This window comes from Cuculus canorus, chromosome 1 (genome assembly GCF_017976375.1).
Source record: "Cuculus canorus isolate bCucCan1 chromosome 1, bCucCan1.pri, whole genome shotgun sequence".
NCBI lineage: Eukaryota > Metazoa > Chordata > Aves > Cuculiformes > Cuculidae > Cuculus > Cuculus canorus.
This window is the reverse complement of record NC_071401.1, coordinates 143,090,734-143,109,623: the sequence shown is the minus strand read 5'-3', so window position 1 is coordinate 143,109,623 and position 18,890 is coordinate 143,090,734. Positions and strand designations below refer to the sequence as shown.

The following is an 18,890-nucleotide window of genomic DNA, read 5'->3' as shown; positions in this document are numbered from 1 at the left end:
CTTTCAAACCTTCCAGGACAGTTCAGAATTTTATTTTCTTTAATAAAGAATGTTCCGCCTTTGAACATTTGCCTCCATGCACAATAGTCTTTTTATTCCTTCCTCTAATTATAAACTGGCATGTTCAGACAGATCAGGTTTTAATCTGTGTATTCTAATGGAAGATCTGAATAGCACAATTTAAAATATCTTCAAAGTTATTTTATTTTTACTGGCTTAGTTATCTGGTATTAAATGCTTGCTTTACACTTATCATCATGATTTAGGAGGTACTTGGACGTTTTAATTGAATACAGTGAAAGACTGTGAGACATATGGTGCAGGGAAAGCTTTTCCTCTTGTGTAGCATTAAGAAATGTTTTCCTGTGGATATTTGGAAGCGGCAGCATATAAATGCTACTTGCAGTTATCAGACATATAGGGTACAGGTGTTGGCATATTGAAGGAATTTAATCGAATTAAGAATTAGGTTAGTAGATATTATTCAGTTAGTGTTACCAAGTACTCTTCCTTCAGCATGTACTCAGATTTGAGGATATTTTTGAAATGGGTACTCTAATGAACTAAATTTTGACGATTCATTTTTTTTAATGCTAGGTAAAAAGATTTGTAACAAAAGCTAAAGTCATAATGTTGAAAAGAGTTTTTCGGAAAATCATTAATTTACATAACTTGCCCATTTAGGAAAAGTTGTTTACTTTATTTTGAAATTTAGAAAGATCACCTCTACAGTAGTCTAGCCACAGCCAAATGATATGTGGCCATCCTGGGCATTTGGGCTTCTGTTCATGCTTTTTTTTTATTTCATATGATTCTCTTAGATGTGTAATTACCTATTCTGATAACACTGACAAAAAGCTGTTTGGTATGGTGTCCAAAACTGTGCTATACTAAATTTCTGCAACTGCTGATGTTGAAAGAAAAATTATTTAAAATGCACCTCGCTGGATTCATTGATGCAGGCCACTGCATAGTTTGTTTTATGAGCTATTAATATCAGTGTTTTATTGATTAAAGGTGGTGAACTAGGAAGTATACTTTCTAGTCATTCTAAAATCCAGATGAAGAAAGTAATGAAAATTTACTGGCTGATTAGAAATCAAATAAGAGACACATGAGGTGATTATGAGCACCAAAGACCTGAAAAATTAACATGACAATTGTCATCACTACTGATACGCAGTAGGCACCAAAATAAATGTTCCAGATTGCTGAGGAAACCATATGCTTCACATTTTAAATTCTGGAATCTTTCCAGTTCTAAGTTTCTACAGTGATGCTGCTTGGTAGTGCCTTTATTTAAAACAATAAAAATAGGGCAAATGCTAGAAATTTGGAGACTACAGCAATCAGTTTTAGCTTCATGTCTGAAAATCTGATGCAAAAATTTAGTTTTATAGAGCTTCAGGATTTCATTTTTCTCATTTCATTGAAAACAACTGTTGCATAAAATCTTATTTTAAGTTGCTAGAATTCCAGGCAAGGGGAGAATATCCGAAAATAAAATAGGGTCCATGCTGGGCAAATTCGAAATCTGAACCTGAAAAACATGAAATTGTGCTTAATTATTCTATTTGCCACATCTGTCTGTCTATGCTGGTAGACCAGGATGAAAAGGAATTGGGGGTGGGGGTGGGAAATCAGTACTTTGCAATGAAAGCATTTTAGAGAAATACGTTTTGGGATAAAAGATAAGTAACAGTTACTCTGAAAGGCGAGAATAAAAGCAGTGAATCAATCACCTTATGCTTTCAGAGGAGGTCATGTTGTCTTCAGGAAGGAGGGTTAACACCACCTTGTTGTGCAATGCAGCTGCAGGCAAATAAAATGCAAGTTTTAGCGTCTGAAGACAGCTGGGACTTTTTGGCAGCTCCCCATGCACTATGTGATAGTTGACCTGTGATAACATGAAGGAAGAACACAGATAAATTTTGTCTGTGTGTGTGTGTGCCTGTGCTGATGTTACTTGTTTAGCTAGTATTCAGGAAGACTCCAAATGCAGTGTTCCTGCTCTTTTGATAAGAAGCATTACCTTTCTTCAGAAGAAATAAATGCCCTCCGCTCTTCAATACCCTTAGAAATAGAAACTTACCTTATGCTTAATGATAAGAAATACTGTGTGGCAAGAGAGGGACTGCAAGTGGAATTCATAACTCAGTTGTTTAGAATTATTAATGGTCATAGTTACTACAACAGCAGTGTTGGTTTAATACTCGTAACTTTTAAAATTCAGTGTTTGTACTTTAAAGGTTATTTTCTTTCCATTCCCTGATCTGTGAAGTTGATTTACCTCCTCAAGCAGCTCTTCTCCGCTAACTCTGAAGGACAAGAAAGAACAGAGAAGGAACTGTATTTTCAAAAGTCTGATTCAGTTTATCATAGTTTTATCTTCCCTGGTGTAACTTGAACCTGCCTACCAGCTGAATGAATACATGGTTTTCTAAGAATTAATAAAATGCACGATGGACCTTTAGCTATCTCCTTGAGACTCTGTGATGACGCGTAGTGCTTAGAAATCCTATAGTATTAACACTGTAGGTGATGGCCTTTCAAACCTGCGTTTTTTGGTTGTGCAAACTGTACAGAAAAGAAAAAAGAGAGACTGTCCCAACAAAAATAATCCACTTTGTTCATTTACAAAGTGGGTGAGCCTATCCCTCTTATTTAAGAGTGGATAATTTACCTGTGGTGAAGCTTATTCTCTGCTCTTTACATGCTTGAGTGATGAACGTTTAAGGAGGAGCACTGTACAGTGCTCCTGGAGACTATTAGTCTGCTCATCAGCCCAGCTTCAGCAAGAAGAACGATAAGCTGGGCTTTCTGCTCTGCTAGGAGTGATGAAATAGCTACTTTTCTTCAGCAACTCTGTGGCTTAACAAGCAGTGCAAATACAAGAGCATTTCTGTAAATATCTCTGTCAGAAAAAGCCATACTTCTGCTCCTTTTACTCCAGGTCTCGAAGCATGCCACTGAACTGATTACAAACCAAATTCAGAGATTTCAAACACCAGAAAAAAGATCTGAAGTCCCCAAAGGCTTATACCAGCTTCTTTATTAAAACTGACAGACCTCAAAGTTGTGTCCTGGAGAGTCATGGGAGATTTGTCCCTCCATGTCCCTGAGGGGATATCAGACCTCTACTGCTGCTGCTCTTTCTTTCATTCAAGCCTTTCTGTTACAGGCGTACTGGCTACAACTGTAGATAATAACAAGGTTGAAATTTATGGCTTTTAGAAATTTCTAGAAGCTGTTAAATTTGTTACTCTGTGTCTCCAAGATGCTAGACTAACTTCTTTTTTCAGGGTTATCCTTTCAGAATTGCTTTTCCATGTAGGACAGGATTTTTAGATAGAGGTATTATGTTCAGATAAAGTAGTGATAGCAAAAATTAGACAAGTTTTTAATCCTTCATCTCTATCAAAATACCACTAGATAAAGTCTTGTGGTGGCAATGAAAATGCCAAAGAAGACTGGAGATGCTTCATTATGTGAGTTTAAGTTCAGCATAATTATCCTGTGAGATTTTTTGTTTCTACCATTCAGGAAGGAGATTAGTTGTTTAATTTCCACATGGGAAAGGACACGACACTGAATTTATTTTCATTTTACAGTGAGCCATGACCACTTTGAAGATGGATCCTTACCCTTCCATTTTAAATTTCCACCTCTCTGAGAATTCTTTGAGACTGTTTAGAGCCCAACTCAGATGGCACGGTGCCTTTTTTCTTCTGTGACTGTACAACTAATAAGACATTAGGGCAGGGGAATACCTGAATTTATTCATACCTCTTTTCAGCCCTTTGCTAATTTAATTTTAAAGGTGAGTGATTACCATGCAGATCTTAGAGTTTATTACAGCAAATTCGGGTTCATTGTCAGCAAGACCCCTACCCTCTCAGGAGAAGCTTTAACTTATGGTATTTGATCTTTTTTTATTTTTTGGAGTCATATAATAACACTCATTATTCTGATTTGTGATACGGGTACTAAAAGCTCCACAAGCCCAGCTTCAGAGAATATTTTCAATGGCAGATAGTCCATAGTTTACAGTCGATGGCAGAGGTGACAATGTATTCTCCATGGAATGACCCAAGGAATATATTTTTGATCTTGCCTAATCCAGATGAATCATGCCAGATGCCAGCTCCAGTGTTCTCATTGTTTTGGGTTTCCAGAAGAGGACACATTTCACAGCTTTAAGTTGGGTGCTCTTATGGCCCTCACCAGTGAGTTCATAGTCTGTAATAACAGGTATCTCGTTTAGGTTATAATAAAAAATACATGATCCCTTACATTAATTGGTACTCGCATACTTCCTACTTAATTATTGAAAACAATAAATTGCCTTCTAGTCATTCTTGGCACTATAATGAACAGTTTGAATTGTTTTATGTTGTTAAGCCAGAAGTTGGAGACTTAATATGCTTTGTCTGAGCACAGATTTCTGCTGCTGGAGAACATTGTAAGAGGTTTTTGCATTGAACATCAGTAAATGAAGCATGAAACTTTGTATTCCTGAGGGCCTTTGTTCAGTGCACTTATGGTTTTATGGCAAATTGTTTTTGTAGAATCATGAAATGGTTGAGGTTGGAAGAGACCTCTGGAGGTCCTCTTGTCCAACCACTCTGCTTAAGGAGGGCTACCAAGAGCCAATTGCCTAGGACCACGTCCAGATAGTGCTTAAATAGTGTTGCATAAGAATCACTTTTATTAAGCTTCAGAGCAGTGAAATCTGAGTGAATTGATTCATAGGTGCCTAACGCACACTCAAAGATTGTTTAGTAAATTATGTGGGACATCTAAACTAGTGGAGAAGGCGTCAGTTAAATTTGAAAAATTGATTTACAGAAAACAAATTTTATGCTTATACAGTATTTTTGAGTGCATGGTTATAGCTACCAATGCAGCAGCTGTGTTAGGGGAATTTACTGGATTAAAATCTTTTTTATGCTGCTGACTGCTTTATCTTTATATAACCCTCTCTATTGCTTGGAGCATTTAGTGATACCACAATAAAAATAAAAACATCTGGATCATACTTAGCATGTGTACCTGTATTCTGAGATGTGTAGTAATATTCTTTTAAAAAATATATTGTTGGTCTGATATGTGCGAAAGTTAGCAAGCCAATTTCTTATTTTGAGATCAAATAACATGAGAAACTTTCTCTCAATGTGTATGGATATTATTTAAGAATCTTGCTTGTTGTATGTAGTAACTAATGTACTTCATTTTTTTTTCCTGAAGTAACGAATATCCACTCCTCCTTTTAGATAAGTAGGTTCAAACAAAAAAAAGAAAACAGGACTGTGAGGTTAGTTCTTTAGTTCGGCTCTTTTGGCTGGCTAATGTAGGGTTTTAAACTGGTACACATTGCTGAAATAGTGACACATAAGATTGATTGTAATAGCAAAGTTTCAAGAAAACTCCATGGGAGTTTCTGGTATTATCTGTGCTGCAGCGTTCCAAAAAACTGAAACCACAATTCACCAAATCTGTCATATATATATATATATATATATATATATTTTTTTTTTAAGATCTCTCAAAGAGGAGCAGTCATTTTAATATTATGTCCTTCTTGTGCCTTGAGATAACCTCTTGATTGGCAAGACGGAACATTACTCATAGGTACTGGGACTGACAAATTCTGGTTTCTTGAAGAACTCTGGGAAAAGAGCCAATTGTGGGGCCTCTTGGTTTCTTTATAAATTAAACGTGTAGCTTTTCTGGCAAGATAAAGCTAATAAGCTTTGTTGGTGTATTCACTGTCATACTAGACAAATACAAACTCCATATGATTGAAGAGACAGGAAAAGCAAGGGCGTATGCCACTTTTGAGGTTGCTTACATCAGTCTTCCTGACATGGCTTTTCATTGCTCTCTGGGTTGCAAGACTTCACAATTTCCAATGCTTTGGTCACCAGGCGTCCAGGCGTTTTCTGCCCCCGGGGGATTGTCTGAGCTGTGTCTGGAACAGACATTAGTGATTCCTCTAGCCAACTTAGGGATCTCCACTAGAACAAGGAAGGCGTAATTTTTAGTTTAAATCAATAATTTCCTGGATTCAGGAGTGAATTTTGAATCCATTAGGCTAGACAGTCTTCTAAGGTGGGTCTCTGCACAGTATTTAGGCAGTCGTTAGGACTGTTAAAAGCCACAAGTATATGAATAGCTTTCAAGTCTGTTATTTCACTTATCCGAAGGATAAGAAAACGTGTCACTATGGAGTAGTGTCACCAGGAGAAACTAAGATCTCTTTGTCCCAGAGCTGCATGCGTTTGATGATTAAGATGTTCCTCTGCATGATGAAGTACTTGCATACCTTCTGGCAAAGATGGGTAGAGGATGATTTTAAAAAACAGAACTCCTGGATAAAGAGGACCACTCTGTCCCATCCAGCTTTTGTTTTCAGTAGAGACTGGAGTGTTGATTGGCCTAAAGCAGTCTGTGGTATAAAATGTGAAAGAATATAATAACATGACAGCACTAATTTAATGTATTAGGTTCTTAAATTCTATTATTTTTTTTTTTACCACAGGCCATGAAAGACTTTTATTAGAGTTTGATATTTTGTCACCTGTCACTTTGTGTTCTGAAGTAATTCTGTAGAAGTGATAGCTAAAAGCTGAACGCACTCTCTTATGTTTTGTATTTACAGTATGACTTCCTAATCCTTTCCTATTCATGACTCTATATTCTTTCTAGGAGAATGAAATGGGATAATGACAGTTAAATAAGCATGTTTTACATTGGGATTAGAAGCATCCCTCTTTCTCAGAGTTCTCCCCTCTGGTTTTCGGGCAGTATTGCCTTTCAGTATTTCTTTGATCCTTTTAATAAATCCGTGATTTGGACATAGTAATTCAGTGTCTGAATCCAAATCTCACTTAAAATCTTTTTTTCAAGTTGTACAGCCTTACGCTTGAGTGATCCTAAATGATGTTGTAAATGGAGGTTAGTTTGCTGTGAGGATTTCCTTTATAGTTAACATTAAATCCCATGTTCCCATCCTATCCATTGGTCTCCCTCAATGTTTGGTCTTTTCCGCTTCCTGATTTCCATTCTTTGGTATTGCCATACAGTGATGAGTTAAGCCTTTGTGTCTTTTCTCATCACCCTTTTTTTCTGTAATGAATGTATGATGTGTATCTAAACACGGTTGTGTTAGTATTTATGGTGTCCTTACTCTGTATAGAATCAAAATCTAAAGCACATCAGGAAAATAGCATCAGTATTCCTGTACACTGTACTTGGTTTATTGAAGTAAAGAAGTTTAATTCATAATATAGTAAGTTTTTCACTCGAATGTTTTAGATGTTATACAACTTTGTGAAAATTAAGCTGTTCAAAAGCAATGTTGCAACTTATTTATTTTATTCTGCTTCTTACAAAACAGAATATCAGATCTAAGTCAACATTTACTGATTCTATTTTTTTCTTTGTTTTATGAACCTTCCATAATGAAGTAATTAGGGATCTCCTTATTTTGAACATTTGGGAACCATCAATATGAAAATACTCCAAATTATGATGTTTGTATTTTTTCTGTAGTAAGCTCTCCTAAATCAAATATATGCACATTTATTGTCAAAGTCTTTTCTGAGTCTTGGAACAGGAATGAACAAATGTCCCCCAAACAGTTACTGATTTTGGTATTTCTATTTCTGTTTCTATTTGTTAGGTATTGGGGGTAAAACTTCAGAAAGCATAGCCACAGAGATTGCTTCGTAATGTCAGGACACAGCTGAAAGCAGAATTAGCGTGATGTTATTCTGCATGATTAGGCCAGGATTTCAACAACATGGATGTTACCCTTAATTACATTGTGAAATAAATTAACAGATTATTTTGAGTATGGTTCTCAGCATAAGTGACATTTGTACATATATGAAATAAGTGAGTAATATATAAACGTAATGCTTAATTGAAGAGGAGAAGCAGAGTCTAAATGAATTTGTTTTGCTGTTTATAATAGTAATGTTCTGTTTTTAATTACTTGGGTGAAAATATTACACTCAAGCTGGAACAAACAAATGTTCTTAATTACCAACCTAGGTTGAAATCTTGGTGGTGGTGCATAATGGATGCATTCTTGTAGCTGAATAACACCAACAAAAACAAGATGTCACCTCATGAAAGTCAACCAGCGATAGAGATTTTTTTAATTGATTATGTAATTAACTATATGCGCCCAACTGGCTCACATATTGCTGAAACAAAACTCTTATGTAGATTTGGGGGGGGTTATACTTTTGTTATTTAATTTGCTTTTTACATTAAGTATTATCCATTCATATTAAAACTTGTTTACTTTGAGGCATAACCAGTGTCAGTAGGTTGGGAAGAGTGCCTCTCCCTGCACCCTTCACTTCAAAACCTTCTCTTGTATTTAACAGTGTCCATGATAGGATTTAAAATTCAAAGACGCTGCTTTTGACTAGGTTAGGCTATTGATATTATTTAACCTCTTCAGAATGAAGCAATTTCTTAACTAAATTTAACTGGTTTATAGCTGTCTAAGGATGTGAGTAATTGCTAATGCGTAATTTTTTCTAGGCAAATGCTTTGGAACTGAGACAATGCTTAAGAACATATACATTGGCTCTGCTGAAGATGTGAATTTCAGGTCTTTTACTGACTCAAAAATCATTCTTCAGTCTTGAGGTCCTAATATTTTTTTTTTCTTCTTTTCTCCCTGACTTGATTTATGCTGGAGTCTCCTTAGAATATTCTAAGGAGAAGTCCTCTCAGTATCAGTTTTCAGGAATAGCAGACTTTAGTGATAAGATCGTGTTAGAAGGTTTGAAGTAAATGCAAGCTATTTACAGAAGGATTGCAAACATGATAGCAATAGTCTGAGAATATGATTCGAAACATCTGGTTTAAATATGGTTTGTTACAGGGAATAAGATAGTTAAAATAAAAAATATCTTTACCATTTGGAAGATACTGTAATTACAGTTTATGGTAACTGTTGTTTAGTTCTACTTTGTGGTGATCTGTCAGCAAACTGGTGATGCAGACGATGTATAGGTATGCAAAGCAAAGGAGGACAAAAGGAAACAAAGGATGGAAATGTCCTTAGAGATTATTTCTGTAAACATAGCTGAACTATGTTTCTGGCTGATATAAATCTTATTGCAAAGCACCTTTGTATGAAAAAGCACTGGAAAAAGAATAGTCTTTTGGATCAGTGTCAATTTTTTGTTGCTCCTTCACCAAAGGTGCAAAATGTTTAACAGTGCATACAAGTTAAATCAATTTTTATTGTAGTGGCACTTCTTCCTGAATACTGTTGTTTTTACAAGTCAACCTTATTGCATAACTGTACAGGCAAAGACGAATCAAGAAAAAAAGCATTAATTGTATTAGGTGTCCTGCAATTCATAGATATTTTTTTAAGCTTTGTTCTCCCTGTTTGCAAGTTTCTTCCTTTTGAAACAATAACAATGTGCTTGTTTTTAGCCCATGCATTTATTTGACAATTAAGATTTATCTAAAGTTGTAAGAAGAAAAAGAAATTCTTTGTGCTTTCTAACTTGTATAGCAACAAAACGCTTTTTTTGCAAAACTAAACTCTGTAGAACTTTATGCTAATTTTAAAGGACTTTTTGCACATTGGAAATCACGAGAGTAAAAGTGACAAAAATATTTTTTATTTTTGGAAAAAGCAAACAACTTTTGTCTTATGGGTGCTATTCTGCATTTTAACTGGACCTGAGTGGTAGTAGATGAGTGTGACTGTATAAGATGTCCCGCTGTGCTGGAATTTTCCTGTCTCAGATTCTCTTTTTGCCCTGTCCTTCTCCATGTTCTCCCAACCACTTCTAGCCTGGTTTTGAATAGTTCAGCATCTCTACATTGAAGTGTTAACTGGGATTCCAGAATTTTAAGTTCTTTAAGAAGAGAGAGAGACTACCCTGCTATCTTGCATTTCATAATGTCTCTAATTTACTTCAGACTTAACAAACTTCACGTAATTAACTAATATATAAGCTACTTGAAGATGATTTTTAGTATGATGATTCAAGCAAAAGAATCTCTGACTATAACTTGATAACATATTAGTTTAGAGAAGGGCAATGAAGCTAGTGAAGGGTCTGGATCATGAGTCTTACAAGGAGCAGCTGAGGGAACAGGGGTTGTTTAGCCTGGGGAAGAGGAGGCTCGGGAGAGACCTTATTGCTCTCTACAACTACCTGAAAGGGGGATATAGCAAGGTGGATGTTGGTCTCTTCTCCCAAGTAGTAAGTGATAGGACAAGAGGAAGTGGCCTCAAGCTGTGGCAGGAGAGGTTTAGATTGGATATTAGGAAAAATTTCTTTACTGAATGTGTTGTCTAGCATTGGAGCAGACTGCCCAGGGAAATGGTGCAATCACCATCCCTGGAGGTATTTAAAAGATAGGTACATGTGGTGCTTTGGGACACAGTTTAGTGGTGAAATTGGCAATGCTAGGTTAACAGTTGGACTTGATGATCTTAAAAGTCTTTTCCAACCTAAATGATTCTATGTTTATATAAATCGGTTGGATCATAAAGCAAAAAGAGCATAATGAATGCAGCTGAACTTTGGAAGAAACTCTGACCTGAGTTTGCCAAAATGTTACTGAAAAAAAGAGAAATTGTTTTGATCTATCCTGAACTTCAAAACAACTTAAATATCTCGCCCTCCAAACAAGACATGGTAAGCCTGAAGCATTGACATTCATTCAGTTTCAGCATGTTATTTCTAGTCTTGGGAATTTAACCTTTAAATTAGTAACAAGAACATTACTTTCAGTCTAATTGATTTGCTACAGTACTATGAATGACCTTCACTCATGTGACAAACCTTATTTCAGTGGGGACTTTAAAAGCAACACCTTATATTGGAGGTTCAAATGGAGCCAACACACATAGAGAAGATCAAATTTTGCTTCTATCCATGCAGTGGTGAGCTACGCTCCCCACCCCCCAGCCCTGGAATTTGTTGATGCTAAACTAATACTTGATTTTTGCCATTCATACAGAACTATTGTAGTGGTACTGTTGCAAGATCTGCAATAGAAGGACAGTTATAATGATGAGGTTTTCAGTGTGATGTTTGTAAAACTGAAGCTCAGGCTATAAAACTGACTAGTAATAATCTCTTTATTATCTTTCATTATGGTCTCAAAAAATGACTTTCGGAAACAGAGTAATATTCACAAATGCAGTAGTACAGCTGGATACTATTACTGTGTCAGATACAACAACGTGAACATGTTTGTTGTAACTGTTATGGTCTCATCCCGATTTTGACGCAAGCCCAGCTTTCTCAGCTTCTCAAATACTGTGGGATTCTAACAAAATCAAGCATGACTGCAGTCTATCAAATTTTTATCATGTTGATAGTATTCTTATGTTGAAGGGAGCGGCATGTCTCCAACTAGACCGAATTGCAGCTGTTCTATCATCACATACCTGCTTACTTGCCCAGTCTCTTCCACAGTAGCTTTTTTTTTTCCTCCTGTTAATGTTCTTGATACAGAATCATCTCTGCCTGTGATCACTGAGAATCGTCATCTCCTTGTCATTGACCCTGGAGCTGATGTCACCAATAATGCCTTTACAAAGCCATGGAAAGAACTGTTTGGAAATCTTACCATTTATGTGAAGGTTTGGGGTTTTTTTGGATGGACCCATGTGATTATTTAGATCCTTTTTGCAGTACTGCGTCCACTGAATGAGAGCTAGGATCAAAAATGTGGGAGACCTAGTGCTACCTCTGTTTTATACATTTGCTCTTGTCATACAATCAAAGAATGTTGTGGAGTGTTAAATTCTTTGTCTTCTGAATATTCAGTGTATATTATGATGAAGATGTCATATTTCTGATCAAAATTACTTTGCGTAGCTGCACTGGGGAGGTCAAGGGCAGAGTATAAGCAAAGATATTTTCACCTGTTTATAGATAAAAGTACAGTGAAAGATTTGTCTGCAGGTGTAACTAGAATAAGCTAGTTACTATATGTTGGAGAATACACACAAACATAGGAATATGCAATGAACTTTCTCAACTTGGAAAATATTTTGATATTAAAATAAACATTTTGATTTTTTTAATATTTACAAACATTATTGGATGTTCATATTTCTGAAAAGATTCTTCCACTTTTTTCTCAAAATGAACTAAGTTAAAGGGCTTTCCCCTTTTCAGATATTTTTTCTTTCACTACTTTATTTCTTTTACAAGTCGAACAGAATAACCAGAAGAAAATTGAAAGTGGGAAATGAATCATAAATGCAGTTAATTCTGTTACTGCCCAGGTGATGAAAAAGTTATCATTACAAAGAGTTGATCTTTAATTAAAACCAAATATTTTGAAGAAGAAAAAAGGTTCTTTTCTGCTAATGGGGAGGAGAAGGGGGGCACAAAGGAGAAGAGATTGAATCACCAGTTCACAAACCCACTTCATTAATTCTAATTTGGAAGTCATTGGTACAATAGAAATTGTTTTCCAAGTGTTCAATTTACACGTACCCTAGGGTTGACAACCATTCTACAGAAGGATTTCTTGGTTGAAGTATGATATGAAGCATCTACCAGTAACCTCGAAGTAGAGGAATTTGGGAATCTAGTGGCCTTGATGGTTAATAAACTAGCTGCATCTTGTTTAAATCCTTGTGCTGTTTTTAATTTGCATTTGCTTGGGATTTTCAGTAAGGTTTCTGTTTGAAAAAACTAGAATGCTTCTTTGCCTTTGAAACAGAATTCCAAGGAAGTTTCTCTTGCCTCTGCTCCTGTGCTCCAGGGCTGGAAGGCAAAATAATTAGTTCCACACGACTAGGAATAAATCATCCAGGTTGAAACATGATAGTGCCTGACAACTGGTGATGTTGGGGGAAAAAAGATTTCAGTAAATCATTATTGATGAGGAAACGGGTATGCTGAGCAGATGATTACAGTAATCTTATTAATACTGTCTTACATGTAGATTGTTGTCTTGATCCTGCAAAATGAGGATATATGGCAAAAATAATGACTGTTAATAATCTAATAATAGTAATTTTTTTATTTTTCTTTTTTTAGAAATTTTGTACTATAATATATATTCCTTAGGTTGTAGAACATCTCAGAGGAAATCTATCATCTTCCAAATATTTGAAGTATAATCGGTGCTGGTTCAATCCTTGTCCCTTTATGTTTTCTGTAGGGCTTGGCAATTCTATTGTGATTTATTTCATCTTTTACTGGGGAGAAAAGGGAGACTTTCTTTTGGTTATCCGTTTTTTTTCTATGCATTATTTAAGAAATAGTTCAGAATTACTTTTTGGGGGGAGATGGGTAGGAAAAAAGGATGATATAACAAATATGACATATATTACGTATTCTTTTTAAAAAGGATTCTCAAACTACTTGCAGGGATGTAATAGCAAAATTCTTCATTAATTAGTCATATGGGCAAAGTGTAGACTATTCTTTGCTCTTTTGCTCCAGATTATATTATTTTGGAGAGCCCATTGTTTCGCTATTGTGTGTTAACAGTAGTGCAGGTTTGGGAGAAAAATGAAAAAAATCAATTATTTATATTGTTGATTGCAATTTCATAAAGGAAATTTTGCGTCTATTATTACACCAGTATTTCAATTTGGATACATCAATTGATCCAGTTATAGCTTTCTGTGGTTTTAAGGGTATGTTCTTGTTGGAGACCATCAGTTATCTGACCCTACAAAAAGCGCAGTTGTAGTTAGGGTGGATATTTTAGGCAGTGCCTGGCTATTAGTGTGACTTAGAACATTTCACTGTATCTTGCTGTTCCACATACGATAGCAAAACCATTACTCCAGACTGAAAAGCATCTTCATACTTTTTATAGTTACATTTAAAAAAATTATTTTATATATATAACTGGGCGCAGTTGCAATGATAATGCACAGCAGTCACGTATAGTACATGCCATACAGCTCTAATCTTACTCTGGTCACAGTAAATAGTGTCTTGAAACATGAAAAAGCATGCTGTGCTTGTGCAAATGCTGCCTTTGTAATTATCTTAATGTATACCAAAGCTGAATTATTTAGCTGTCTCTTGTGTGTGGTTTGCTCGCAGCAGAAAGTCATCCTTTACTATTCCTTCTTCAGCCAGTTGGAGCCTCTGTGAAGCTCTGTAAAGCCTATGTGTGTTTCGCCTCCAGAAGTAAACATGAATCTAAGAATAGATCACCCTTCTTTGTAGTATATTTTCATGGTCGGCTGTCTAAACAGCCAGGCTGTCTAGACAGCTGACAACACTGGAAGCTCATAAGGTCGGAAGCAGCCACGTAGGCTACTCCTAGGGATGCTACCTCCTCAGTAGCTGTACGTGTGGGTGCCAGGAGAACTTTTCGGTCAGAAATAGCAGGGTTCTTTCTGAAGCTCCATGGGCTGCAAGTTATGCTAGTAAGGCACTAGGTTATAGATATGAGTGTGTAAAGAAGGAATTTTCAATTCTTATAGTTATTTCTGATATGTCACTTGATATGTCACTGGTTATGCTTTTTTTGGTGCTCTTTAAAATTTGTTTTAAAAAATTAAGTTTTTTGTTAAAATTTTAAGCATAACTTGGAGGCTTAATACATTTTTCTAATGGAACCTCGTGACAAAGATAAACCAAACCCAATTTCAGTCCATTCCTTAAAAAAAAATATAGTTCTTCTGCTGTCAGTAATATATAGATTGTATACAAAGATGGATTGTAATTTTATATGTGCTTGCATAAGAGAAATTAAAAAAAGGGAGTATGAAGAATCTTATATCAGGAGACACCTTCGATAGCCATGGGCTACAGAGGAACGTTAGCAAGTGTTTCCCTGAATTAGGTTGTTCTTCCTCCTAGCTTCTACCATTGTAGAAGACGTGTAACACGTCTACCATTATTTGTGACTAGATGTTCAGCCTCCTGCTGTAATTTATCATTACAGATCTAAAACATTTTCTAAAACTAAGTTCCATGTGTTATTTTACTAGAGAGGGCAAAGTACTACTGGGTGTATCTAAATAGCCATTTGCTCTGTAATCACAGCAGCTCAATTTTACCAGGGTTGAATTCAGGAGCAGAATGTGGGGATGGTTGCTGTATTTGTATTAACTGAGGGGCTGCTAGCTGCTCTTCAATAGGTGAAGCAAAAAGTCTAGTTAATGCTGTAATTTAATGTAATAAATACTGGAGTAGATAGCCATTGGGGTCGTCTGGTTGCATTATTTCTTGCAAATGTCTTTGAAAGAGTGTCCTGCTACAAGAGGGGTGGAGACAGGTACCTTATGTGCCACATGTCATTCACCAGTTTATGATGTGCATGTGCTGATGCAAGAACTTGTCAGTAACAACAGTAAGAAGGATGCGACTGAGAAATCTGTACCCAGTTCAATGCTTTGCTGATAAATCTGTTTTAAACGGGTTATCATAATGTGTCTGTTTCTTGTGATATGTGTGTATTCATAAAATGAGTTTAGCTTTGGGTCTTAGTCTGTCAAAAGAGTTATTCAGAACTCACAAACTGATTGAATTCTACACCTACAGAAAACAAGGCTGATATGTTTTCTAGCCAGGCAGTGGCACATTGTGTTACTCTGCCTTCTAGTTAACCACCATGTAAGATGAAGGAGCAGCATGCCAGTACAGTAAAGAATGTGACAGTACCAAAGGAAATACTGAAACTAATACTTCTTCACAGTTTCTTAATTATCAAGAGCCTTTTTTGGTTTATGTACACAGTAATGTTTTTCTTGCCTTTTTTCCTTTCATACTGTTAATACATTGGTCATCCTTTAGTCACATGCTCAGAGATTACGAATGATACTCTTTCTTTAGATTGTTCTTGTAAACACTTTTTAGGCTTTCTTGTTCTGAATTCTTCCTAATTACTGGAAATGTTATTAATCCTTTATTAATATTTGATGATTTTGGTTGCACTGCTTAATGTTTTGATGTAAGACTGTAGGAACCTGGCCTTTGCCTACTTACTTTGCTTTAAGATTTTTTTTAAGTTTACTATATTCCTAAGATGATTTATTTTGGATACTTTTGCTTGCTATTGTCTTAAAATTTACTCCTTTTCTTTAAGATTGAAAATCTTCAAGAACAGTTAAGAGACAAAGAGAAGCAAATGAGCAGTTTAAAGGAGCGAGTGAAATCCTTGCAGGCTGACACTACGAATACAGACACCGCCTTGACCACACTGGAAGAAGCACTTGCAGAAAAGGTGAGTATGGAAAGCCCAAGTCCCTTCCTTGGAAAGGCCCTTCACTTGATAACCTCCTGTGTGCTTCCTGGATTCTGTCTACAAGAAGTCATTGTCCAAAATACGGATCTATTACTTGATGTGCAGTAACCCAATACCTACATCACTGAGAGAAACAGTGTTTATTCAGGTTTGCACAAATCCTGGGTGCATGGAGGTTTTCCTCAAATGGAGACTTCATTTATACACAAAGTTACACAAGGCCAAACCGTACATTATTCATCACATATTTACATGTAATTGTAGTAAAGGCCAAATAATTTCTTGCACCTTCTGTACTTTTTCAAGGGATTTCTTAGGGGTGTCTGGTGGTTGTCATCCCCCAAAATTACCTGCCAAGTTCACCCATTGGTCAGCACCTCACAATCTCCTTTCAGTTATTGGCACCATCTCTAAACTGCTGGCTTGTCCAGCTCACCATTCAGAAGTCATGCTAATAAATTGCTTTGTAGAGCCACAGAACCATAGAATGGTCCCTCGCCAGAGGGCGCTGCAGGCGTGGCAGGGGGGTTGGAACTGGATGATCTTTAAGGTCCCTTCTAACCCAAACCATTCTATGATTCTCTGAATCTGTGTTTTAGTTCCCAATACTGAATTAAAAATGAATAGTTGTCCTGATGTAGCTGTATCTCAGTGTAAGTTTATTTGCAGCTTTAATTGTTCTTATCATTTGGTTTTATTTTTTTTTTAATGCTTGCCCAATTCTTAGGAGGTAGTGGACTCAGTGAACAGCCTTAGCCATTCAGTTTTGATGGGGCAGCTTTTTGAAATTACTGTATATTTTTTCTTGATTCCTGGAGACCTGGAGTTACGTCTCCTTTACATTTGCAGGAAGTGACAGACTCGTGGTAAAGCTTTCCCTGAGGTTGGAGAATTCGCTTGCACCCTTTCAGCTTCCAAGATAATCAGTGTGCCATTGATACATGGTGTACAGAAAAGTTGTTTTGTTGCCTTTTCTTACTGCCAGTTGATCCTGGTGTCATATAAGCACTTCACCTCTTCCTTTCTGAAGGGAATTTAACAGCACATTTTCGATAAATAAGATTTAAATAAGGAAGCAATATGTAATATACTCTGATCATATGATCCGAAACAATTAAATTTGGTTGCATTATAATTGTACTATGAATTTTCAGAGATACAGAAAGCTTGGTATTTCTTAACAGTAAATCCATAGATTTTTGAGTTTGTACTTCTTGAGGATCTGTTATACAACCATAAAGAAAATCAAATGGCAATATCCTACAGTCCTCCTCTTTGTCTACAGTGTGTAGGAAGTGTTGCAGTAAGAAGTCTCAGAAGTTAAACTGACTGAGAGGGATTTTCTTCATAGGAGTGCTTTATTTTGTCAGGAAAGGACCATTGAGCGCCTAAAGGAGCAACGTGACAGAGATGAACGAGAAAAACAGGAAGAAATCGACAACTACAAAAAAGACATTAAGGACCTGAAAGAGAAAGTCAGCGTTTTGCAAGGAGATCTCACAGAGAAAGAGGTTGACCAGCAGAATCAATTTGTTATGTTAGAATTGTTTGTTATATATGTATGTGTTATATTTTAGGCGAAGAAAACTATTCCTTTATAGTAATGGTCCTTCAACAAGTTTATCTAGTAAAATATATTGTTTGAGAATTTTTCAAAGCATAAATATTTCAGAAGCACGTTTTCATGGATAGCACACGGTCCTCGTATCTGCAGCAGTTAATTGTATTAGTGGTGAATGACCAATGATCAATGATAGCAGTTACTGCAACTATACTATAGACAACAGAGGCAGCAAACAAGCTTATTCCTCTCTAAATATAGGGAGGAAAGGACAGAGGTTGATCAAAGCTGTGGGTGCTAAAAGCGTTTAGATAATTTTTATTCCTTTATGCAAACAATACACCTAGTTACTTTGAAGAGTCTTTTTTTTCATAATTGGTTCTTGGTAATGAGCCAATTGGCTAGACAAATTAACCTAATTATATTAGAGAAATACAAACATTCTCTGTTCCTGTCGTGGAATTGTAGCATTCAAGTCTACTTACAATCTTTTTTCAAAACTTAAACAATACAATAAGTATGCACCCAGGGAGTGGTAAGATTTTACCTGCATGGAAGTCAGTGTTTCACAGGAAAAAAAAAAAAAATTCTCAAAAATGGTTCAGAAAACAAGAAGCTGTGATGTCTTTGGGAGATGGGTAGTATGGATCCATTTCAGCCCACAGCATCCTTTCTATGCAGGAAAGCTTTGAACACTCTCAGTTTTAGATACCCTAGCCAATTCTGCTAACCACTTCTGTTTTTAAATACAATTTTATTTCAAACTAATCTTTCCTAAACATGACTGTCACTGAAGCAGTAGTTCCAGTTTACAGAATCTTCCACCTTAAAAATTAATTTAGGTAAGGTTTAGACAAGGTTTTACTTTGGCCCTAAAAAACTCAATTAAATCCAGCTATGGAAGTGATCATCCCACTTGTGTACTTGGCATTGGTGAGGTCATATCTTGAATACTGTGTTCAATTTTGGGCCCCTCAGTACAAGAAAGACATTGAGGTGCTGGAGCATGTCTAGAGGAGGGCAATGAAGTTGGGGAAGGATCTGGAGCACAGGTCTTATGAGGAGCAGCTGAGGAAACTGGGGTTGTTTAGCCTGGAGA

General features: G+C 36.2%; 1 protein-coding gene across 13 annotated transcripts in view; it reads left to right on the top strand.

Annotated features, from left to right (window-relative positions):
* The window catches only part of ERC1 (ELKS/RAB6-interacting/CAST family member 1), a 302,814-nt gene that overhangs the window by 97,720 nt on the left and 186,204 nt on the right, over positions 1-18,890 (top strand). For all 13 annotated transcript variants that reach the window (XM_054067600.1, XM_054067591.1, XM_054067580.1 and 10 more), the window contains 2 exons: positions 16,072-16,209; positions 17,601-17,741. In XM_054067600.1, the coding sequence (XP_053923575.1) occupies positions 16,072-16,209; positions 17,601-17,741 (279 nt within the window). The remainder of the gene's footprint in view (positions 1-16,071; positions 16,210-17,600; positions 17,742-18,890) is intronic.